The following is a 25095-nucleotide window of genomic DNA, read 5'->3' on the forward strand; positions in this document are numbered from 1 at the left end:
AGGATGAAGAAATCAATAAAATTTTTCAGGTTTACTACCAACAGCTCTATAGTGCTGGGGAGAATCAGGGTTTACAGAATGATCTTTACTTGCAAAATATTGAAACCCCTTTGCTGAGACAGACAGAACTCCAACAACTGAACGAACCCATAAGTTGTGATGAAATTGTTTGGGCAATTGGCCAAAGCAAATTGGGAAAGGCACCCGGACCTGATGGCTTAAAATCTGAATTTTATAAATTGTTGGGAGAAAACATAGCCCCCATATTAACTGAGGTATTTAATGAATGGGTGATGAAGGGGAAATTACCGGAAAATCTTAATTTGGCTCAAATTATAGTGCTGCCAAAGCCTAAGCGCGATGCGCAGCATGTATCCTCCTACAGACCTATTTCACTACTGAATTGTGAAGTCAAATTATTTGCAAAAATATTAGCCAAGAGACTAGGGGCGGTATTACCAAATTTGACACATGAAGCACAGGTGGGGTTTGTGCAGGGTCGATCTGTAACTAAAAACTTGCGAAGTATTTTACTATCTTTAGAACATCTTAAAGGGTCTGCAGAAAGTGCTTTATTGGTCAGTTTTGATGCCGAAAACGCATTTGATCGTGTGGAATGGCCTTTTTTATTTTCAGTTTTAAGTAGATATGGGTTTTCAGGATGGTTTGTACAAGCAATTAAAGCACTATATACCACCCCTAGAGCACGGATCATGGTAAATGGAATGGTATCGGCAAATTTTGAGATCACGAGAGGGACACGCCAGGGATGTCCACTCTCCCCGTTACTATTTGCATTATACTTAGACCCGTTGATACGAGACATAATTTCAGTAAGATCCATTAGGGGAGTGGAGATTGGATCGATGAAATTTAAAATTGCAGCATTTGCGGATGATTTGCTGGTAGCACTTACTAACCCAAAGACATCACTTGCAGATCTTCTAGAAATAATTAAGGAATTTGGAGATCATTCAGGATTCAAATTAAATCTGGATAAGTCAGAAGCCCTGGCGATACCAGTTAATACCAAATCTCTTTGGAGAGCAGAATTCCCACTGAGATGGGTAGAGGGTTCTTTTAGGTACCTGGGAATTTTGCTTGCTTCTCAGACAGGAGACATATACAGCCTAAATGTCAATAGATTGTTCAGTCAAACAGAACAACAGCTGGCAACCTGGAAGATGTTACCGGTGCCACTAATAGGTCGAGTTTGTCTCATACGAATGGTAATATTGCCCAGATGGCTATATGTATTACAAGTCCTGCCATTGAGATTATTACAGAAAGATATCAAACGATTCTATCGAATGGTAGGACAGTTCTGTTGGGCAAAGAGAAAGGCTAAACTGAAGTTGCAGTTGATGCTGGGGACCTGGCAGCAGAGTGGATTGGGATTGCCTAATCTACAATACTATAATCTGGCAAGCCTGTTGCGGTTAGTGAGAGATTGGATTTTTTCTGCAAACACACACACCCCGCTAGAATTAGAAAAGATATACTTTAGTCCCTATAATATGGTGACCTTGCTGCATCTCAATAATAAATCGGTGCCAAAGAAATTTAAGGGTAGTATAATACTGACTCCTCTACAAGAAGCATGGAAATACTTGGGGGCAAAACTGGGGGGACAACCGAATATGACAGAACTGTTGACCATAAGGGGGAACCCGTTGTTTATGCCAGGATTGGAAAATCAGGTGTTTCGGAGGTGGGCAAGGAGAGGGCTCACATGTCTAAAAACGATAATAGATTTAGAAGGGAAAATTAAACCTCTAAGTCAACTAATACCCACTGACGCTGCAAACTGGGAGGATGTGTTTGGGTATGGTCAGATAAAACACTATATACAAACACTTGATGCAGAAGAGCTTAAGTTTCAATTGGGGGAGAAAATTAAACAGTTTTATGATGAAATATCAGAGGAAGCCCCCACAATTTCGCAGCTCCACAAACAATTGTGGACTTTGAGGTCAGATAGAGATTGGTCACAACTTCGCCGTAGGTGGGAAGCAGATACAAAAGTAGATTTATCTAATTGGGACATAGCAGCATACATTCGGAACATCCCTAAACTGATTAATGGAGCAAATTATAGAGAATGTGCATTTAGAATAATACATAGAGCATACTTCACACAACGCCAGTTCTATAAAGTAGGAGGGATTGACACACCAACCTGTATGAAATGCACACTGGAGGAAAACTCGTTCTATCATGCATTTTGGGAATGCACAAAAATACAGTTTTTTTGGGAAAAGATACTGGCATTTATGAATTCAATCATTTCACGTACTATAGTGGGCACTCCGGTGCAATTACTATTGGATTGCCCAGGAGCATTCCGTGGCCTTACGGCAGATGAAATATTGTTAAGTCGCAAATTATGTTTGGTAGCCAAAAAGTGTATTTTGCAATGTTGGACTTCGGATAAACCCCCAGATTACTGGCAATGGCGAAATCAGGTGCATCTTTTAATGACATGGGAAGCAAGAAATGCAAAAGGCTCATGTCGTGGGAAAAAATGCTTCCTTAAAGTTTGGGGGCCTATGTTGGATACCTTAACGCAGAGAGGCCGGAGTCTTGTACTCAATAAGCTTTGATAACATTATAGAATAATGGTACACATACCTGAACTCATAAACACAATGTAACTATTAATGAATATCAGGGGGGAGAGGGTGGGGGGGGGGGGGGGAAGAAGGAAGGGGAGAAGGAGGGGGGAATATAAAAGATGACTGTGAGGTATATTTAACAAAACACCCCCCCTTAAATGTACGTTTGGCTGTTAATGAGCATGTTTGGGAGGGTAGGCAAAGGGACCAGGGGAAGATGCATAAAACTATTGATGATGGAATTTATTGATGTATACAAGTTAATATGCTGTATTACTTATAATGCCCAATGATAGATGTACTGGCAATGTTAAAATGTTTATAATGTTGAATCATCAATAAAAACAGTTGAAATATAATTAGAGCTATTGGCAAAAACAAAGGATTCGGGTAACACTGGGGATTTAGAGTCATAGGTTTTTAGATGTAGGAAAGAAAACATACTCCTTTTGAGAAACAGCTATTAGCATGTTATTGGGCTCTGGTGGATACCGAGCAGTTAACTATAGGACATGTTGTTGTCCTGAGACCTGAAATACCAACAATGCAATGGATACATAGCTCCCCAAAAACTCATTGGATAGGGCATGCACTAGAAGCTAGCATAATTAAATGGAAATCAGGGATTGGGGGAATTCCCTTGATGCATGAAAAAGTGGCAGCCCTTCCAGAAACAGGACAAACTGGGCTAAAACCCCTTGAACGGGTGGAGAGCCCAGTCAGGTGGGGAAAAGCCTATGCTCAATTAACTAATGAGGAGCAGCAACATGCGTGGTATATAGATGGTTCTGCTAAGTATGTTGGAGGAAAGAAGGAAAGAGAATGTGGAAAGCGGTAGCCTACAATCCAAAAATAGAACGTTCATTAGAATGTAGTGGAGAAGGAGGAAGTAGTCAATATGCCGAGTTATATGCTGCCTATATGGCTTTGAAAACTGAGAATTTAGGGCAATGTCATAAATATACTGATTCATGGTCCATGGCAAATGGATTAGCCATGTGGCTACCTACTTGGTATAAAAATAATTGGAAAATATATCAAGGATTTGTGGGGCAAAGAATTGTGGCAGCATATTTGGAATTGTGTAAAATACTAATGTTATTGTTTTTTTATGTAGATGCCCATTGCAAGGGTGATACTTTAGAACGTCTCTACAGAGCAGTGGCTGATGAATAAAGTAAAATCACTCCCCTGGAGGTGGAAAACTGTGGAAGAGCCAGATAATTGCTCAGGTTTGGCGAAATGGGCGCAACAAAAATGTGAACATCTGGGAAGAAAGGCCACTTACAGGTGGGCAACAGATGGTGGTATTAATTTAATTATGGAAGTTATTAGAACTGTTATTGTTGAATGTCTGGTCTGTTAATACCTGTCATATCCCCTACCTCAACGCAAGCGGCGTCCTCGGGCTGCGCGGGGTCCTGTCGACATGCACACTTGACTGGCACTGCCCTGAGCCATGTGTGTATAGTTCTTCTCTGGGTTTGTTCAGAGAGCGGTGGTTGCAGGCTCCTTGATTGCTTTGCTTCCACCCACCTGTGTCTGCTCTCCCTCTGCCTGGCTTCCCTTGTTTCTCTCCTATTGGTCTTCCGGTTCCTCCTTCCCCTGCTCTTGTCCTATGGCTGTGCTCCTTCTCCCTGCTGGTTCCTGCTGATGTCAGACGCCAGCACATTATCAGTTGAGCTCTTCCTGGACTCCATGCTTCGGCTTTCTACTCAGTAGTTTGCTTCTTACCTACTTGTCCCTCGTTGCTGACTTTGCCTGTACCTGGATCACTCTCTTGCCTGCTGCCTGCCTATTGACTTTGCCGGTACCTGGATTATTCTCTTGCCTGCTGCCTGCCTATTGACTTTACCTGTGCCTGGATTACTCTCTTGCCTGCTGCCTGCCTACTGACTTTACCTGTGCCTGGATTACTCTGTCTCGCCTGTTGTTTGCCTATTGACATTGCCTGTACCTGGATTACTCCCCTGCCTGCTGCTTGCCTGTTGATATTGCCTGTTCCTGGATTACTCCCCTGCCTGCTGCCTGCCTATTGACTTTGCTTGTACCTGGATCACTCTCTTGCCTGCTGCCTGCCTGGCTGATATGTTCACGACCCCGCTTCCAGCTCCATCTGGTAAGTCCTGCAGGCCGCCCGCACCTAGGGGCTCAACCTCTGGGGAACGGCGGTCAGCGCAGGTGAAACACGGGGTTGTCCGGCTAAGCAGAACCTGGTCCGAGTACTGGGCTCAGCAGCGCTCTACTTGGTACAAGAACTCACAAGTCTGACAGGAGCGCACTTCAGTTCATCCTAGGCATCAAAACAACAGGTCTGATAGGCATTCATACTGCCTTCTAGTTCCTATGCTTCATCAAAATCTCAAAGCTGATTGTTCTCAATGTCAGGTTTCTGTTCTGATGGCTCATCTCTGAACCAACATCCTTCCCAGGTTCCAGCTGATTTACTTCAGGAGGACTTTAGGAAGTGTGCATCAGATTCAACTGACCACTTGCAGAATGCTGCTTTTTCCAATTCTTTGGCAGCTTCAACACTTTCTCATCAGCAGCAATCCTTGAATAGACAAGGCTCCTGGTCAGTATCTTCTTCTAAAGATATGTATATATTTCCCAAAACTCCTGAATCATCAGCAGGTTCTCTAAGTGTTTCCTGTCCTCAGTTTCCAGGTACTCAAGAGACAGATCAACAGACCAAACCTCCTTCTGCTGATCACTCTCCACAGAAGAAAGCACAGCTCTCTCTAGAGGAAGCTTCATACTCTAAATCTCTGGTCAAATTGGCTCAAACTTTAGATTTAACTCTTCCTTCCTAGACCACTCAGTCCAATCAAAAGAGATCAGTCACTAAATATTTGAATATTACAAAAGACACTGTTGCTTTGCCTGTTACCCAGGTTCTGCAGACCATCATAGAAGGATGACCCCGTATTCTATTAGACCCTCACAGCAGGCGTTGGAGAATAAATACAAAGTGGAAGACATTCTTGGACATGGGAAACAACACCTATCTCATGCATCCCTAGTTGTTAAATCTGCAATGCGTAAGAATAAGACACAGAATGATTTCACTAACCACTCATCTCCAAAAAATCTTAAGTGTATTGTGAAGACGAGGCTTCTCCTTCTGCTCTCCAGCAGGCCTCACTGGCCTGTGGCTCCTGAGCAGAACTCCAGCCAATCTTTCCCCAGCATCCTGAACACACCAAATTCAAGATCCGGGGTCCCTTTTCCACTCAGGGTGACCTTGTTCCTTCTGCCCCCCCCCCCCTCCAACTGCTGCCGGTCCTTCTGGGGTGCACCCTCTGTTCCTGGGTCACTCCTCAGGCCTGCCTGGGCTGTCCTCTACACTCCTCCTCGGGAACTATAACCTGGTTTCTTTATCTTGTATTAATATGCAAATTAGATGTAGATTAAGCAGTTCTTAACAACAGCATGTTCATCAGGCAGCTCTTTATTCCAGCCCCCTGGGCACCCTTCTTGCAGCTAAAACACTTTCACAGGTCTTCCCACGGAGCCTCCCACACCCAGACACCTGGGCTCAGTACTAACAGCCTTCTGTCCTGGACAAGATGTTTTCTCCTCACCAGGAGTATACAGCTCTGTCCTCTAGCCCCTGGCTGCTAGCTCATTGTGCTTAATACACAGTTCTATCCACAACAGACTAACAAAAGTCCCCAGAATCCAGCCAGTACCTTCAAAGGGGGATATTCTTCTTTCAACTGCCAGGTCTCCAGCTGCTCTCTCTTCTCTTTCCTTTCAAAACTCAGGTAGGTATAAGGTGGTTAATTAGCGTCCTCCACTTTAGGCTCTTCCCCCTAATTCCAGGCAGGACCCAGCCCATAACACCTTCCACATTTTCGAAAGTAACCTCTATGTTTGGATTTGGATGTCTTTGTAAAACGTTCAAATCCGGGGGCGGGGAAGACCGTATTTTCAAAAAAAAAGATGGACATCCATCTTTTGTTTCGAAAACACCGTCAAAGACGTCCAAATCCAAGGACGTCCTTAGATGTGCACGTCTTTGACTTTTGGCAATTTCCAAAACCAAAGATGTCTAAGTCAAAAACGTCAAATTTGGACATGGGAGGAACCAGCATTTGTAGTGCACTGGTCCCCCTGACATGCCAGGACACCAACTGGGCACCCTAGGGGGCACTGCAGTGGACTTCATAAAATGCTCCCAGGAACACAGATCCCTTACCTTGTCTGCTGAGGCCCCCAAAACCCACTACCCACAACTGTACACCACTACCATAGCCCTTACGGGTGAAGGAAGGCACCTAGATATGGGTACAGTGGGTTTTGGAGAGCTCGCTGATTCCTCCACAAATGTATCAGGGCCTGGGTCTGCCTGTCTGAAGTGCACTGCAGTACCCACTAAAACTGCTACTGGGACCTTCATGCACTGTCATGGACCTGAGCAAGACATCTGAGGCTGGCACGAAATGTTTGTAAAGATGTTTTATGAGGGTGGGAGGGGGTTACTGACCACTGGGGGAGTAACGGGAGGTCATCCCTGATTACCTCCAGTGGTCATCTGGTCATTACAGGCACCTTTTTGTGCCTTATTCGTAAAAAAAACACATTCGCGTGAAAACATCCAAGTGTTCGTCATGGACGTCCTTGCTTTTTTTCGATTATGGGTCAAAGACCCAAGTCCCGCCTTCACTACGCCCCCTTGAAATTTGGATGTCCTTGCAACGGACTTCAGTTGGAGAACCCGATTTTGGATGTCTCTGGGAGATGGACGTCCATGTTCCGATTTATGTGGAAAGATGGCTGTCCTTCTCTTTCGAAAATGAGCCTGATAGTCTGTTTGCCAACATTTGTTCATTTCTGCTCTGAAGATGAAGGTATTGCCTTCGACAGCTAATTTAAAAAATGTATAAAGTTAGTCCAATAAAAAGGTATCATCTTATTTTCTTTGTTTTATTTCTTTTTATTCCCTTAAAGTGGCCTATGGCTACAACACCACTATAACTGGGAATTAATAGAACCCTGATTTTCAAAACGGACTCTAACGGTAATCCAAGCAACTACATCTTGTAAGCTCGAAACCCATAATGATGAGAGAAATAAGAGCAAAGAAGAAACAGAAGAAAAGCTCTCAATGCCTATAAAGACCCGACTTCACCCACAAGTACTCTCTAAAGGAGGCGAATGAAGTAAAATTCAAAAGGATTAAATGAAAGACCACCCTACACTTATAGATAAAACACGTCTGTCAATCAAACCAAGGAGGTTAGATTGAGAACCAAACTTACCAGATAAGTCTTATACATCAGTTAAACTGCCTCTACTATAGAAGCTCAAAGCGGCCGTCGTTCTGTCTACCTACATTTGACTGATAAACAGTGCAACCAATAAAATACCATAACTTGCTTCACTTCGTCTAATAGCAGCAGCAGTCGGAAGTCAGTTGTGTGTGTTCCGGTGACGTCACGCCCAGAGAGGGTGGGCTCTGAAGGCTCTTCCTTTTCTCGGTGGCGGTGAGAGAGGCAACATGAAGGCATCGGGGACTGTAAGGCCTTTTCTTAAGTTTGCGTTGTGTTTGACTGATGTTGTGAGTCCTTTGGGGCTAAAGAAAGCTCGAGAGCTAAATGGAACTTGTGAGCTGCTGAGCATGAGTAGTCCGATGCGGCTTAAACGGTTTTTGTGTTTGTGGAGGTTTTTCGGGGACCAACATGGCGGATATGATGGCGCCGCACCATGCGGCAGCTGAAGCGAAAGCCAGGGCTGAGTTTTATTTAGTAGTTATCCCAGGATATTGAGGATTAGTAGATGGTTGTAGGCTGCTGTGTCTTTAGTTACAGTGACCTGCAATTTTTCTGGCTGTAGAAGCCTGTGAAGCGCATGGCAGCTGATTTGTTAAGTGCCCAACGTCAGCTACTCCTTTTGCTGTTTGGGAACGTCTTTTGGCTGGATCCAGATGAGAAAACATGTACGAGAATGTGTGAACGTCGAACCTGGTGATGCTAATTATATAGCAAGAGTGAGTGTACCTGTTGATTTTGTGATCTTGAAGGTGTTTCGTTTGAACATTTATTGGGTTTCCTGACTGCTCCGCGTAGGTTAGAGAGTTTTCTTAGTTTTTTTTTTTTTTTTTGGGGGGGGGGGGGGGGGGTTGTCTTTTTGCTGGTTTGTCCTAATCTTGGTAAATCAGAAAATATGACGGTAGCTAAGGGTTCTTTGATCTGCTGATACACTGCATACGTAGACCCCAGCAAATCTCTATTTTTTTTCTCGTTACTTTACAGCTCTGTGCTTATTCTATGTTTTAGGGTGCCACCGTTCCTGAATAGGAAATCATTCAATAACTTAAAATGTTTAGAGTGCTTTATGGTGCTTTAACTTGGAGAATGAAAGAGTGAACCTTTATTGACTACATTTAGTTGTAGTAACACCTTGGATAATAATTAGATTTGTACTTCATTTTTGTATGTATATAAAAACCAGAAAGATAATTGTGGGAGAGTTTATTTTGTTTTTTTGCTTATGTTCTTGTGCAGGTAGACAGTAAGATACAGATAATTTTAGTGTAGTGTTGCATTTTGAATGTAACATGAAAGGTACAAACACTACATGTACAACTAATTCATGGAATGATTTTTTGTTGTTGTTTTGTTTTGTTACATTTGTACCCCGCACTTTCCCACTCATGGCAGGCTCAATGCGGCTTACATGGAGCAATTTTAAATGAAATGTTATGAATAGTGGGAATATAATTTTATAAGTGTATAGAACTTTTTTTTTTTTTTTTATCAATACAGATTACTTTAAACCTTGGTGGTTAAATTGATCAGCTCTCTTTGAAATGAACATAGTAAGTAAAGATTGTGGCTCATTTTCAAAGTACTTAGACTTACAAAGTTCCATAGGTTACTATGGGGTCATTTTAAAAGAGAAAGTCTAAATTGGTATTTTCAAAACCAGTTTTGAGACTCTTTTTTTCTATGAAGTCCATCAGAAGTGCGTTCAAATCACAAGGGCGGGATCTCAGTGTTCCTAACACTTGGACGTTTTTCTGCTATAATGGAATGTACAAAAACATCCAGGGCTATAAGTTGGATGTTTTGGTCTAGACCAGTAGCATACTAAGGGCAAGGGGTGGGTGTGGTACACCCCGTGTGCAGGCAGCAAGGGGGTGGGCGGAGCAGGCGCGCAGCTGTCGGCTCTGCCGGTCCCCTGCCCCTTCTAACATTATTTCCTGTTCCATGGCAGTGGACTGGTAGAGTCGATGGTCGTGCACTTGCTCTGCGCACTCCCTTATATATAAAAAAAAAGTTATTCCCACTATTCATAACATTTCATTTAAAATCATTCCGTGATAACTGAAGTAGTTGTACATGTATTATTTGTACCTTTCATTTTATGTTCAAAATGCAACACTAACTAAAATTATCTGTATCTTACTGTCTAACTGCATAAGAACATAAGCAAAAAAACAAAATAAACTCTCCCACACAATTATCTTTGTGGTTTTTGTATACATACAAAAATGAAGTAAAAATCTAATTATTATCAAAGGTGTTAATACAACTAAGTAGTCATTTACCACAAAGGTTCACTCTTTCATTCTCCAAGTTAAAGCACCATAAATAGCTCAAAGCATTTTAAGTTATTGCATGATTTCCTATTCAGGAACGGTGGCACCCTAAAGCATAACATAAGCACAGAGCTGTAAAGTAATGAGAAAAAAAATAGAGATCTGCTGGGGTCTGTATGCAGTGTACCAGCAGATCAAAGAACCCTTAGCTACTGTCATATTTTCTGTTTTACCAAGATTAGGACAAACCAGCAAAAAGACAATAAAAACCCACAAGGGGCTAAGAGAACTCTAACCTGCGCGGAGCAGAGACAGGAAAACCAATAAAGGCTCAAAGGAAACACACCTTCCTTCAAGATCACAAAATCAACAGGTACACTCACTCTTGCTATATAATTAGCATCACCAGGTTCAAGGGTGGTGGATATGTGGAGTGCCCTCCCGCGGGAAGTGGTGAAGATGAAAACGGTAATGGAATTCAAATATGCATGGGATAACCACAAAGGAATCCTGTTTAGAAGGAATGGCTCCACGGAATCTTAGCGGAGATTAGGTGGCAACGTCGGTAATTGGGAAGCAAAACCGGTGCTGGGCAGACTTCTACGGTCTACGCCCTGATCGTGACTGAATAGATATGGATGGGCTGGAGTGTAAATTTTAAGGGGTTTCGACGTTAGCTTCAGAACAGTGGCAGTGCTGGGCAGACTTCTACAGTCGGTGCCCCGAGAATGGCAAGGACAAATCACTCTGGTATAAAGTATCGCATCAAAACAAAACAGCAAAAGTAGAGGCTGACAAATGCGCAAACCAATAGGGAGATAATCTCAAAAACCCAGTTTATTCAGAATATTCATATCAATATCAAGGACCCGACACGGTCCGTTTTTCGGCGCCAAACCACCTGCCTCAGGGGTCACAATCAACTTTCTCTGAGAAGAAGCTGATAGGCTTGAATTCCTTTATGTATGCAAGTTAATCCACAGAGAGAACAAAAGAACAGCCAACCGATCAGCAAACACCATGTGACAAACGTATCACATACCATGTAAAATGAGTTTATCTTGTTGGGTAGACTGGATGGACCATACAGGTCTTTATCTGCCGTTATTTACTATGTTACTTGGGAGGAAAGATCAGTTGGTGCACTTTGGGGGGGGGTGCACCTTGGGGAGGTGACACGTTGGGGGGGGTGCAGCAGCGACCCACCCCAGGTGGTGAACAAGCTACGAGCCCCACTGGTCTAGACTCGTCTTAACGAATAAGCCACGAAAAAGTGCCCTAATGACCAGATTCCACTGGAGGGAATCGGGGATGATATCCCCTTACTCCCCCAGTGGTCATTAATCCCTTCCCATTCCCCCCAAAATGTGACTAAAAACATTACTTGCCAGCCTCAGATTACTTGGGTACATTAGAGAGGCATGCAGGTCCGGAGTAGTTTAGTGGTGGGTGCAGTGCACTACAGACAGGTGGACCCAGGCCCATACCCCCCCCCCCCCCCACCTTGTTACACTTGTGGAAACTGTGAGCCCTCCAGAACGCACCAGAAGCCCACTGTAACCACATATAGGTGCCCCTTCACCCATAAGGGCTATTGTAGTGGTGTACAGTTAGGGGTACTGGGTTTTGGAGGGCTCAGCAGACAATATAAGGGAGCACTGGTGACCTGTGTACCTGGGAGCATTTATTTGAAGTCCACAGCAGTGCCCCCTAGGCCCCTAGGGTGCTCTGTTGCTCTCCTGGGATGTCTGTGTGACCAGTTACCATGAATGCTAGCTCCTCCTACATTCCAATGGCTTGATTTTGTGTGTTGTTCAACTTGGACCTCTTTCCCCCCCCCCCTCCCCCCCACGAGAATGGACTAAAAAGATAAATACACAGAGCACAAAAATATCTACCAAATAGCCATTTTTGAAAAAAAAATTTCTGTTTTCAAAATGGCTATATTCCTCACTTGAGTTTTGGACAATTTTAGCAAAATGCCCTTCTATGTAACTTTGTAAGTCTAAGTGCTTTGAAAATATGCCTTCACTTATATGAAGTAAATGAACTGTTATATATGTTTTGGTTTTTTTTTTCCTAGTTGAGGGAGTATAAGGTTGTTGGGCGCTCCCTGCCCACGCCTAAATGCCCAACACCGCCTCTCTATCGTATGCGAATCTTTGCACCTAATCATGTGGTTGCCAAATCCCGTTTCTGGTACTTTGTTTCTCAACTTAAGAAGATGAAGAAGTCTTCAGGAGAGATCATATACTGTGGACAGGTACTGTGGATGTTTATCACATTTATATTGCCTTTCTAACATACTGTCTGGGCAGCTTACAGACAGTAATGAACAACTAATCCATGAAATTTCCTAGAAGCATCCATACCATCACACCATGCAACATCAAGACCCACCTGAAACTACCATCAGTAAACGACAAAATTTAAATCTTGCATCTGTTCCTAAAAAAGCCTCCCATACACTATTAACCCCCACTACAGGGATATTGCACTCCATTCCTAATATGTTACAGAAATATGAAAACTTCCTTCCACCCACCAACCTCGCATCACAGATTTCTGATCTCCCGTTAGCCATATGCTTGGCAAAATAAATCTTACACTGTGTTTTTCTAAAATCCACTTAACGTAGCCCAGAACATCTTTCGTGCACGAATTCCATAACCTTGGGGGCATATAGGAATATGTTGGATTCTGGAGGTACACTTCAGCAGGTAGGGGAATACATATTGGCCTTTCCGCCATAGAGCATAAAGGCTTAATAGGGGCATACACTTTTTAAATGCTGTCAGAAAAGCAGGGTCTTCTACAAACAAAAATCAAAACATAAGTACCAACATTTGGTAAGCTGACTTGAAACTTGTGCAGTTTTTCTAGAGCAGGTGTAACTTACATGTTCAGAATATCCAAATAAGTAAAATACTATATTCATAACATGCCTATTAAAAAATCTATGTAATGGTGTTAATAAAATTATAAATAGCGCATGTTCTTTTTGTGTAATTGCATACATAAGAGCACCAAACAGCACAATTCAAAGTCAGATTATACGTTTGCATATACATACCAAGTGGATGTGAAACTAGAAACTTCTCAAACCCACTTCTAGTGATCAAGAGCTTTGTACCAACTGGATCTAAAACAAAATACTGTTTACATCATTTAAAAAGGTATTGAAAATGTTGTTTCAAATTTAATCTAAAGTGCAGATCTTTTAAAGGAATATTTCCACCAAAGAACCCAGAGTATTGTTATCCCACCCTGACAAATTTGTTCTTTTTTCCTTTTGTTTAAAATAGCCTGACTGAATCTAACTATTTTTCTTCAGCCTTCACATACAAGTACTGCAAGTCTACTGAAAATTAATAAGCTGTATTTCAAAAAATAAACGCGTACTAGACTAATAAATTATATGGTACGATTACTGAAGCTACCAAGAAAACAAATTACATAATGATCCTTCTCAAAATGCTGAGATTGGTTTTGATTGTGTAACCCTTGCCAGTTATGTTCTCAACCCAGTACTTGGGACACCAAGCCAGTAAGATTTTCAGAATACTTGCAATGAATATGTGTGAAAGAGATTTGCATACAGTGGAGACAGTACATGCAAATTTCTCATGCATATTCATTGTATCTTGTAAACCAGACTAGATTGGTGTGTCCCAAGGACTGGGTTGAGAACCCCTGGACTATATATTTTTGTCTATTTGTATTAAATCGGAGTAAGTTAGCCTCTGTGTCTTAGAGTAATGTTACCAGTTGTCATATGTTATTTAAATGTGAAATTGCACACAAAACCCAAAGAACATTATTAATTTTGTAATGTGCTTGTCTGGTGTGCATATATTAACTGTACCTTGTCGCCTTTCATGAGCTGAAGTGCTCATAAAAGTGAAGTAGATGGTCCAACACTCTTGTAATAAATTCTATGAATGTGGTTCCATATCTTCTTTAACAGTCTAAAGGTTGTCTACTCGACAAAGTATTCAGGATTATTCAGTTAGACCCATTTGTGAAATATGCTTTATTTTTTGTAGGAATGCTTTTGTTTGTTTGTTTGTTTAATGACTTTAAGAAACTTGCAGGTAACTATAGTTTATGATAGTTTTATCCTTATTAAGAACAAGTTGTTGTTCAGAGAGCCAGTTTGCTACTGCACTGAGACAGGTCTGTAATGGGGCAATTAAGAGAGATGAATTTATAGGGAAAATGAGAAGAATGTTGTTTGCATAGAGATAAGATGAGATGCTAAACGTTTAAATAAGAGCTGCCAGAGGACTTGGGAACAAATGTGGGAAAAGGTTTGAGCCCTGGGGAACACCACATTCAAATTCTCGCTTTTGAGAGAGAGAAGTAAGGGTAAGCACCTGAAACAAAGGATGTGAGCTTTCTTATCTCAGAACAAAATAAGAATGTAGTTTGCTTAGCGAAGATGTCATAATGGTTTCCATGTTGTGATGAGTCTGGAAACCAGATTGACGGGGAGGTTTGATACAGGAGTTGGATCAGAGTTGGGCTTCTTCAGGGTGGGATGTACTGTGATTGTTTTCCATAAATCAGGGAATTATCCAGTGGTTAAACTGAGATAATGATTGATAGAAGTGTGGGAAGTAGGCCTAATTCGAGAGAGTGGAAAGATTGTGTTTGAAAAGAGGAGTGGCCTAGTGGTTAGGGTGGTGGACTTTGGTCCTGGGGAACTGAGTTCGATTCCCGGCACAGGCAGCTCCTTGTGACTCTGGGCAGGTCACTTACCCCTCCATTGCCTGCCGCATTGAGCCTGCCATGAGTGGGAAAGCGCGGGGTACAAATGTAACAAAAAAAAAAAAAAAGGATTAGCTGGATGAAAGGTCAAATGTGAAGGAAAAGGCTTCAGAAGGGTATCGAGTTTTGCCAACAAAAATGTGGAAAGAGTCTCGGTCTAATAATTGCTTACAATATTTCCTTTAAATAATATTCCTGTTGGTGAAGTCTTAATAGAGCTCAGAGAGCCAGGTTAATTGGTGAAGGTTTTTAAAGGGAGGTTTATTTGAACCTGCAGCTGCTTGTTCATATTGGGCTTCCAGCTCAGGTGTAACTGACCTTTAGTGGGTTATTTTATTTATATACTAGTAAAAAAAGGCCCTGACACAAATGAAACGGGCGCTAGCAAGGTTTTCCTTGGAGTGTGTATGTTTTAGAGAGTGTGTGTGTGAGAGAGTGACTGCGAGCATGTGTGTGTGTGACAGAGAGAGAGTGAGTGTGTGACAATGACAGTGTGTGCGAGTGCGTATGTGAGACACAGTGAGTGTGAGAGAGATTGTGTTTCACACAGATACAGTGTGTGTGAGAGAGATTGTGTTTCACACAGATACAGTGTGTGTAACATAGTAGATGACGGCAGAAAAAGACCTGCATGGTCCATCCAGTCTGCCCAAGACAAACTCATATGTGTATACCTTACCTTGAATTTGTACCTGTCCTTTTCAGGGCACAGACCATATAAGTCTGCCCAGCAGTATGTCCCGCCTCCCATCACCGGCTCTGGTACAGACCGTATAAGTCTGCCCTCCCCTATCCTCGCCTCCCAACCACCACCCCCCTCTTCCCCCCACCTGCTCCGCCACCCAATTTCAGCTAAGCTTCTGAGGATCCATTCCTTCTGCACAGGATTCCTCTATGCATATCCCACGCATGTTTGAACTCCGTTACCGTTTTCATCTCCACCACCTCCCGCGGGAGGGCATTCCAAGCGTCTACCACCCTCTCCGTGAAAAAATACTTCCTGACATCTTTCCTGAGTCTGCCCCCCTTCAATCTCATTTCATGTCCTCTCGTTCTACCGCCTTCCCCTCTCCGGAAAAGATTCGTTTACGGATACAGTGTGTGTGTGTGAGAGAGAGATTGTGTTTCACACAGATACAGTGTGTGTGAGAGACAGCGAGTGTGAGAGTGTGTGCGATACACACTCTTTGTGAGACCGAGAGTGTATGAGACCTAGAGTTTACAGACCCCCCTCCCCCTTCCACCCCTCCTTCCTCCCTTCCCGCTCCGCCTCCCCCCAATCCGAGTTCCAGGACCCCCCTCCCCTTCCAGTTCCAATACCCGCCCCTCCCCTTCCAGTGGATTCCCCCCCCCCCCCCCCCCTTTGTAGTTTCAGGACCCCCGTCCCACTCCCCACCTGTCTGGCCCTCTCCTTAGAAAGAGCTGTCTGCTTAAAAGTTTTTACCTCCTGCACGCAGGGATGCCGCTTCCGACAGCTTTTTCTTTCGCTTGTGTTTCAGCTGTTCCTGCGGGACCACAGGAACAGCTGAAACAGAATCGAAAAAAAAGGCAGACGAAAGCAGCGTTCCTGCGTGCAGGAGGGTAAATACTTTTAAGCAGCCAGCTCTTACGAAGGGGAGGGCCCCCAGTTCATAATGGCATGTTTCAAAGAGAGCTACAGTATGAGACCTAGCCAAGAATACCCAAGTAAACTTCTCTGGAAAAAGGTAACAAAGTCACCAGAAAAAAAAAAGAGGTTTTAAATTCTGTACAAGGATGCTCGCTTCCAGTCCTTCCTAGGATCTATGTTTAAATCATTTTTATTAGGAAATAAAGTACAGTCACATGTCTCAAAAGTCCTTAGCATATCTAGCAATAAACTTTAGCAAAATTTTTAGAAACATTTTTCCGCTTCCTCCGTTTACCTTCACATTAACAACCTTTATCCTAATTCACAATCCTAGGAACTTAACATCTATGTCTCCCTCTCCTATCCCTCCCTTGTTCCCTCTTCTGTCCCCTCTTTCCCCCCTACCCCTAAAAGATACATATGAAAGGCAGCCAGCTCATAGAGTGGAAGGCGACACTAAATGTTTTTGTGCTCTGGTTAACTTATACAATATCTGTCGTTTTGTGGGGGGTTGAAGTGTATTCCAATATATCTCCCAAACTCTTGGAAATGTAAGTGTCACTGGCCCTGCGGGCTGAGATAACAATCCCACATAGTTCTGAATTCAGAAGTTCTGTCATTTTAGACCTCCACAGTTCTCTTGTGGGTGCTTGTGCTTCTCTCCATTGAAGCAGAATCACTTTTTTCCCAACCACAGTTACTCGCTGAAGGAAGCCTACTAGGCCTGCAGGGGTGGGTTTTGCCAGGGTATAAATGTCAAATAAGATCAATGGATGAGTAATCACTTTTTCGTTTCCAGCATAAACTCATCTCTGTTAAGATCTGTGACCAAAACTTATGGATGTGCGGGCAAAGCCAGAACATATGCCCCAGCGTTGCCACAGCTGCTCCACATTTAGGGCAAGCTCCCGTTCCAAAGCCCGCTCTCAACGCTCTAGCAGGTGCCATGTAAGCTCGCAACACAAACTTATAATGTTGCTCCCATTGCCTGATAAAAGGGGACCTATGTTGAATAGCAAGTAGAAAATTCTGCAGCATCTCAGCCGTAAAGTCAGACCCCAGATCCTGTGTCCAGTCTCTTGCAGTTTTTATGTAATCAATGTCCTCTGTTGAATCTAGGAGAGATCTATGATGAAAACGCAATGGCACAACATTCTTAGATCCTAACGTGAGCATTGTAGAAAGAATGTCTTCTACATCTTCACTAAGATTAAATGCTCCTAGCGCATGGGCATAGTGCTTCACCTGGGCATGTGCATAAAAGTCACAGTCAGGAAGTCCATACTCCCTCTGTAATTCCCCAAAGGATTTGATCTGTCCTTCCTCATCTAACAGCTGATAAAGGTAGTATATTCCTTTCCGTTTCCAGCATACAAATGCCTTCACGGAGGTGCCGTCTGGAAAGTCTGGGTTCAAACTCAGAGATGAAGGGAGTTGCTGCTGCAGAAAACCCATGCCTGCGACACAACCATCTCCACATTGCTCGTGCCAAATGCACAAAACAGTTAAATGGTGAAGTATCTACAGGTCTCTTTTTGGTGGTATGAAGTAGATAGCTCAGGTTTACCTCCGGTGTCATGGAGGCCTCTAGATGCGTATTTGTGAACTGCTGGCTCCCTGCCAGCCAGTCTCTGACATGCCGCATGGTACAGGAGATCGTCAGATATCGAACATTAAGTAGCCCCATGCCCCCATGTGCTTTGGGTTTATATAACACGTCTAATGCTATTCGAGGTCGCCTATTTCTCCACAAAAACTTTCGTAATATTGCTTTTAATTTCCTCTCCTCTCTCCCCCGCAGGTGCAACGGCAGCATCTGGAACTTGTACAGCCACTTAGGGGCTATCATCATATTATATAAAGCAATATGCCTCGCCAAAGAGAGAGGACACGAACCCCAAATTTCCAACAAGCACTTAGTTTCTGCTAACAATGGCATTACATTTTCCTTGTACAATATAGGCATATGGACTGGAACTACCACCCCTAGATATTTCAGCTGCCAGTCTGCCCAGCTAAAAGGGAAGGGACCTACCCACTCCTGTCTAGTTATGTCTAATATAGGGAGTGCTAGAGATTTTGAAAGGTTTAGGCTAAATCCCGATATGCTCCCATATCTTTTAATCTCCCCCTACAAGCATGTCACCGAGGCTCGCAGATCATCCACCAAGAGCAGTAGATCGTCCGCGTAGGCCAGGAGCTTCACTGCTTCCTTACCCGCCTTCATCCCCTTAATTTGCGGATTATTCCTGATAGAACACAGTAAGGGTTCCAGTGAGATAACAAAAAACAGCGGAGAGGGGACAGCCCTGCTTCGTGCCCTTTTCTATCAAGAATTCTGCGGTTCTTACCCTGTTCATCAGAAGTCTCGCCCGTGGGTCCGCATATAGCGTTGTAATTGCCTGCAGAAACCACCCTTGAATTCCAACCCATTTAATTACCTCAAACATAAATGACCATAATACCCTGTCAAAGGCACGATCTGCGTCTAGGCTAATCACCAGACCCCCAGGCGTCTTCACAGGCGGCTCTGTCATTGCCGCGATTAACTTTCTCACGTTTAATACTGAGTGGCGCCCGGACGAAACCTACTTACTACTACTACTACTACTACTTAACATTTCTAGAGCGCTACTAGGGTTACGCAGCGCTGTACAATTTAACAAAGAGAGACAGTCCCTGCTCAAAGAGCTTACAATCTAATAGACAAGTGAACGGTCGGTCCGATCGGGGCAGTCAAATTGGGGCAGTCTGGATTCACTGAACGGTAAGGGTTAGGTGCCGAACGCAGCATTGAAGAGGTGGGCTTTAAGCAAAGACTTGAAGATGGGCAGGGAGGGGGCTTGGCGTAAGGGTTCAGGAAGGTTGTTCCAAGCATAGGGTGAGGCGAGGCAGAATGAGCGGAGCCTGGAGTTGGCGGTGGTGGAGAAGGGTACTGAGAGGAGGGATTTATCCTGTGAACGGAGGTTACGGGCGGGAACGTAAGGGGAGATGAGGGTAGAGAGGTAGTGAGGGGCAGCAGACTGAGTGCATTTGTAGGTAAGAAGGAGAAGCTTGAATTGAATGCGGTATCTGATCGGAAGCCAGTGAAGTGACCTGAGGAGAGGGGTGATATGAGTATATCGGTTCTGGCGGAATATGAGACGTGCAGCAGAGTTCTGAACAGACTGAAGGGGGGATAGATGGCTAAGTGGGAGGCCGGTGAGGAGTAAGTTGCAGTAGTCCAGGCGAGAGGTAATGAGAGCGTGGACGAGAGTTCGGGTGGTGTGTTCAGAGAGGAAAGGGCGAATTTTGCTGATGTTAAAGAGGAAGAAGCGACAGGTCTTGGCTATCTGCTGGATATGCGCAGAGAAGGAAAGAGAGGAGTCAAAGATGACTCCGAGGTTGCGGGCAGATGAGACGGGGAGGATGAGGGTGTTATCAACTGAGATAGAAAGTGGAGGAAGAGGAGAAGTGGGTTTTGGTGGAAAGACGATAAGCTCGGTCTTGGACATGTTCAGTTTCAGGTGGCGGTTGGACATCCAGGCAGCAATGTCGGATAAGCAGGCCGATACCTTTGCCTGGGTCTCCGCGGTGATGTCTGGTGTGGAGAGATACAGTTGGGTGTCATCAGCATAGAGATGATACTGGAAACCATGAGATGAGATCAGGGAGCCCAGGGAAGAGGTGTAGATTGAGAAGAGAAGGGGTCCAAGGACCGATCCCTGGGGAACACCAACAGATAAGGGGATGGGGGTGGAGGAAGATCCATGAGAGTGAACTTTGAAGGTGCGGTGGGAGAGATAGGAGGAGAACCAGGAGAGGACTTGTTCTCCAATTACTGAAGGCAACACCTGCGCCATCCTCTGCCAGGACCCGCGACAAAATCTTAATGTCTACATTTATAAGAGAAATGGGTCTATATACGCTGCTGGGTCTGTCTGATCTGTTCCTGGTTTGGGGAGCAAACTAATCAGTGCTTCATTTGCATATCTGGGGAACGGACTCCTCTCAATTGCCTCTTCATATAGTCCCAACAGGGGCCTCACTAGCTGTTCCTTTAGAATCTTAAAAAATTCCCCCGAAAACCCGTCTGGCGCTGAGTGTTGTTTCAGCGCCTGTATTGCCGCCAGCACCTCCCTTTGCACTTAAAGGAGAATCCAGGGATTCTACCTGACCATCTGTAACTGTGGCATATTAGATTGATTCAAATATTCACTGATCTGAGTGCTCATATCGGATTCTACTCTCCGTCCTGCATAAAGAGCCTCAAACTGCGCTTTGAAAATTTTTGTTATATGCTCTGGGTTCGAGGTACTGGTTCCCGCTGCACCACGAAGTTTCATTACCACATGCGGTTTACGAGCCCCTTTAATGAGCCGTGCCAGCATACCCCCTGGTCTATCCCCGAACCTATTCAAGTTACATTTACGTACCACCATCGCCTGCCCGTGCCTTTCTTGTAGCAAACTATTTAACTCTGTCCTTGCAGCTATCAGAGACTCAAACAGGATCTGAGTGGGGTTCTCTGTGTATTTCCGTCTGGCTTTCTTCACCCTCCTCTCCAACTCCACCACCTTCTGTGCTATCTGGCGATTCCGCCGGCTGACGTATGCGATCATCTCTCCCCTGATGACAGCTTTTGCAGTGGACCAAAAATGTCCTGAGTGATCTACATGTTGTGCTTTTGTCATTGCAAAATCCTTCCATTTCTGAGCAAGCTATTTGGCAAATTCGGGTGAGGAGTAAAGGTACGCCGGGAATCTCCAGCCTCCCGACCCTTGATAATAAGGCTGAGGTTCAAAATCTACCCAGATCATGGCATGGTCTGAGATCTCCTCAGGACCAATTGTCGCCTCTACTGCCTATGTGAGCAGCCCTTGCGATACAAGAATATAATCAAGCCTTGACTGGGTCCCGTGAGCCCTCGATGTATGCGTAAAATCACGTTCCATATCATCAAGCTGATCAATCCATAGACTGGTGGGTTGTGTCCATCTACCAGCAGGTGGAGATAGAGAGCAAACTTTTGCCTCCCTATATGTGGTCATGTGCTGCCGGAAACTCCTCAGTATGTTCTCTATCTCAGCAGGTGGTGGTCACACACAGCAGCAGCTCTGGCTAGGCCTCCAAGCCTAATTTTTAGGTTTTGTTGAGTGCCTGGGGTTGAGGGCTCTTCTTGAGCAAGTGCAAACCTGGTGGCGCCAGGTCCCTCCTTTTCTCTCCCCTCCCGCTGGCTCCGTTTAAAAAAAAAAAAAAATTTTGAACGTCCTTAAAGGCGTTTATTTCGACGTTTATTTAAACGTTTATTGCAGCTACTCACTGGGACACCAGGTCGTTACAGCTCGGAGCGGACAGCAGGTAATTTTTACCTTTTATAGCGGGCAGGGGGTTCCCCGATTGGTCTCCACGTGGCCCATGGCGTCGGAGGGCGAGGGCGCAAAGAGTCGCTCCCCGGATCGCGTGTGCGCTTCCAGAGGGGATGCGGGGGTCTTAAAGTCTGATTCGCCCTTGTTGGGTGACAGTTTCGTGACCGATGAGTGTCCTGGTCCTTCCTCCGGTGTGGCGGGTTTTACCGCCATAAACGCCCATCCCCCGCGGCTCGCCTCTGCCATCTTGGTCGGCCACGCGGCTCGGACGGCTTCTTCTTGGGCCGCCCTTGAGGTTGGAGACATTGATGCCATGAACGCCCTTAATTTGGGCGACGGCACAGAAGCGGCTAAACTTAAGCGCCGTTCTTCCCGCGCGGCTCCTTCGCGGAGTGTCGCGCCGGACGCCATCTTGGACGCGCAGCATGTCTCTCCCCCGCTCTTGCGAGCGCCGGTTGAGGGTGCGTCTAGGGCTGTGGCCCAGGCTGCGGAAGTGCACAGTCTGGGGGGTTTCTCCCCCGAGTTTGTTTTGCCACTGCATCAGGCCTTCCTTATGCAAAACGCTGCCCCTGCTCCCTCGTCTGGTAAAGAGGTTGAGGCCCCCGGAGGTAAACACCCTCGGGTTGTTTCCCAGGCCTTGGAGGACTTTGTCTCCTCCGATGTAGATGAGGGCAGCGTATCTGAGTTCTCCCAACGGTCCTTTGCGGATTCCTTGGAGGAGACGGATCCCCGCTCGGATGGAGCGGATGACCCCTCTGCAGCGCAGCTCTTTAGCTCAGAGGATTTGCCCAACCTGTTAGTGCAGGCCATGGGCATTTTGAAGATTTCCTCTCCGGAGGACGTCTCTCCCTCAGCCCCTGTTGGCTCTGCCATTATGCTGGGGACGAAGCGCCCGCCTAGAACCTTCCACGTGCATGATGCCATGCACACCTTAATTTCGGCTCAATGGGATATCCCGGAAGCGAGCCTTAAAGTGGCTAGGGCTATGTCCCGCCTCTATCCTTTGCCTGAAAGTGAACGTGAGGCCTATCTTTGGCCTACCGTGGATTCTTTAATCACTGCGGTGACTAAGAAAACGGCGTTGCCGGTGGAAGGTGGCACGGCCCTAAAGGACGCCCAAGACAGAAGATTGGAGGCGGCCTTAAGGTCGTCCTTTGAGGCGGCTGCTTTAAGTTTGCAGGCCTCAGTTTGTGGCTCCTATGTGGCCAGGGCGTGCCTGACTTTGGTGCAGCGGGCTTCCCCCTCGGATCATTCCTTGAGGGCTGATTGGCCGGCCCTGGAATCGGGCTTAGCCTATTTGGCAGACTTGCTGTATGATGTCTTGAGGGCCTCAGCTAAAGGCATGGCTCAGACAATCTCTGCGCGGCGGTGGCTTTGGCTGAAGCATTGGTCTGCTGACCACGCCTCTAAATCCCGCCTAGCGAAATTGCCTTTTAAAGGCAAGCTGCTCTTTGGGGTCGAGCTGGACAAAATCGTGACCGATCTCGGCACGTCTAAGGGCAAGAAGTTACCAGAGGTCAGGGCTCGGGCTAGTACTCGTCCCGGTACCTCCAGAGGACGGTTTCAGGAAGCCCGTCGGTACCGCCCGGGCAGGTCGGGCTCTTCTGCCTCCTCTTCCTTCAAGAGGAACTTCTCCCCCAAGCAGCATTCCTTTCGCAGAGACCGCCGTCCCGGAGGTGCTCCCTCCGGTCCTCCCCCAGGGTCTCGTACCCAATGACGGGGCCTTGGTCCACACCCCAGTGCAGATTGGAGGACGGCTGTCCTCGTTTCTGGGCGAGTGGACCACAATAACTTCAGACGCTTGGGTGCTGGAAGTCATCAAAGACGGCTACAAGCTAGAGTTCTGCCGACCCTTAAGAGACGGGTTTGTACTCTCTCCCTGCAAGTCTCCGGTCAAAGCTGTGGCAGTGCAGCAGACCTTGGACAATCTGATCCGCCTGGGTGCGGTCGTTCCGGTGCCAGAAAATCAGCTTGGCAAGGGACGTTACTCCATTTCTTTGTGGTACCAAAGAAAGGAGGTTCTGTATGGCCTATCCTCGACCTCAAAGGGGTCAGTCGGGCCTTGAAAGTTCGGCACTTTCGCATGGAGACTCTCCGCTCTGTTATAGCGGCAGTGAAGGCAGGGGAGTACCTGGCATCCTTGGACATCAAGGAAGCGTACTTGCATATTCCCATCTGGCCTCCCCATCAACGCTTTCTGCGTTTTGCAGTCCTGGGCCGACACTTCCAGTTCAGAGCCCTCCCGTTCGGGTTGGCTACTGCTCCGCGGACCTTCTCCAAAGTCATGGTGGTCATCGCGGCCTTCCTGAGGAAGGAAGGAGTACAAGTCCATCCTTATCTGGATGACTGGTTGATCCGAGCCCCCTCTTATGCAGAGTGCGGCAAAGCTGTGAACCGGGTGGTTGTTCTTTTGAGCTCCCTGGGGTGGATCATCAACTGGGAGAAAAGCCAGCTGCGCCCGACTCAGTCCCTGGAGTATCTGGGAGTTCGATTCGACACCCAAGTGGGCAGAGTGTTCCTGCCAGACAATCGGATTGTCAAACTTCAGGCTCGTGTGGACCAGTTCCTAGTAGCCTCTCCTCTTCGGGCTTGGGACTATGTGCAGCTGTTGGGCTCTATGACGGCCACGATGGAAGTAGTGCCCTGGGCCAGGGCTCATATGAGACCACTACAACACTCTCTGCTGCAGCGCTGGACTCCGATGTCGGAGGATTATGCTGTGCGCCTTCCCTTGGACCCAGCAGTGCGCAAGGCGCTGAGCTGGTGGATGCAGACAGACAAGTTGTCTGCGGGAATGCCTCTGGTGACCCCGGAGTGGATTGTCGTCACGACGGACGCCTCTTTGTCGGACTGGGGAGCCCACTGCTTGGGAAGGACAGCGCAGGGGCTCTGGTCTCCTGCAGAGGCAAAGTGGTCTATCAACCTCCTGGAACTCAGAGCCATTCGGTTGGCGCTTTAGGAGTTCCTCCCGGTACTGGCGTTGAAGCCAGTACGGGTCCTGTCGGACAATGCCACGGCTGTGGCCTATGTCAACCGCCAGGGAGGTACCAAGAGCGCCCCTCTAGCCAAGGAAGCCATGAATCTATGCCAGTGGGCGGAAGCGAACCTGGAACAGCTGTCAGCGGCCCACATTGCCGGAGTCATGAATGTCAAGGCGGACTTTCTCAGTCGCCATACCTTGGAGCCCGGAGAGTGGCAGCTATCTGC

The 25095-nt window shown here is 45.8% G+C and overlaps 2 protein-coding genes and 1 non-coding gene across 4 annotated transcripts in view; 2 read left to right on the forward strand and 1 right to left on the reverse strand.

Annotated features, from left to right (window-relative positions):
- The window catches only part of N6AMT1 (N-6 adenine-specific DNA methyltransferase 1), a 167117-nt gene extending 159117 nt beyond the window's left edge, over nucleotides 1–8000 (reverse strand). Inside the window, exon 1 of one of the 2 annotated variants that reach the window (XM_030215902.1) lies at nucleotides 7880–8000. The gene's annotated coding sequence lies outside the window, so the exon portion shown is untranslated. The remainder of the gene's footprint in view (nucleotides 1–7879) is intronic. The other variant, XM_030215901.1, reaches the window with a different exon arrangement.
- Nucleotides 8001–8028: 28 nt separating this feature from the next.
- Nucleotides 8029–25095, forward strand: part of LOC115478513 (60S ribosomal protein L18a) — a 36209-nt gene continuing 19142 nt past the window's right edge. Inside the window, exons 1-2 of the mRNA XM_030215903.1 lie at nucleotides 8029–8136; nucleotides 12245–12424. Of these exons, the coding sequence (XP_030071763.1) occupies nucleotides 8119–8136; nucleotides 12245–12424 (198 nt within the window). The 5' untranslated portion in view covers nucleotides 8029–8118. The remainder of the gene's footprint in view (nucleotides 8137–12244; nucleotides 12425–25095) is intronic.
- Nucleotides 13955–14084, forward strand: LOC115479377. The gene has a single exon (XR_003943676.1). It is a non-coding gene; the product is annotated as a small nucleolar RNA SNORA68 (small nucleolar RNA).

This window comes from Microcaecilia unicolor, chromosome 10 (assembly GCF_901765095.1).
Source record: "Microcaecilia unicolor chromosome 10, aMicUni1.1, whole genome shotgun sequence".
Lineage (NCBI taxonomy): Eukaryota > Metazoa > Chordata > Amphibia > Gymnophiona > Siphonopidae > Microcaecilia > Microcaecilia unicolor.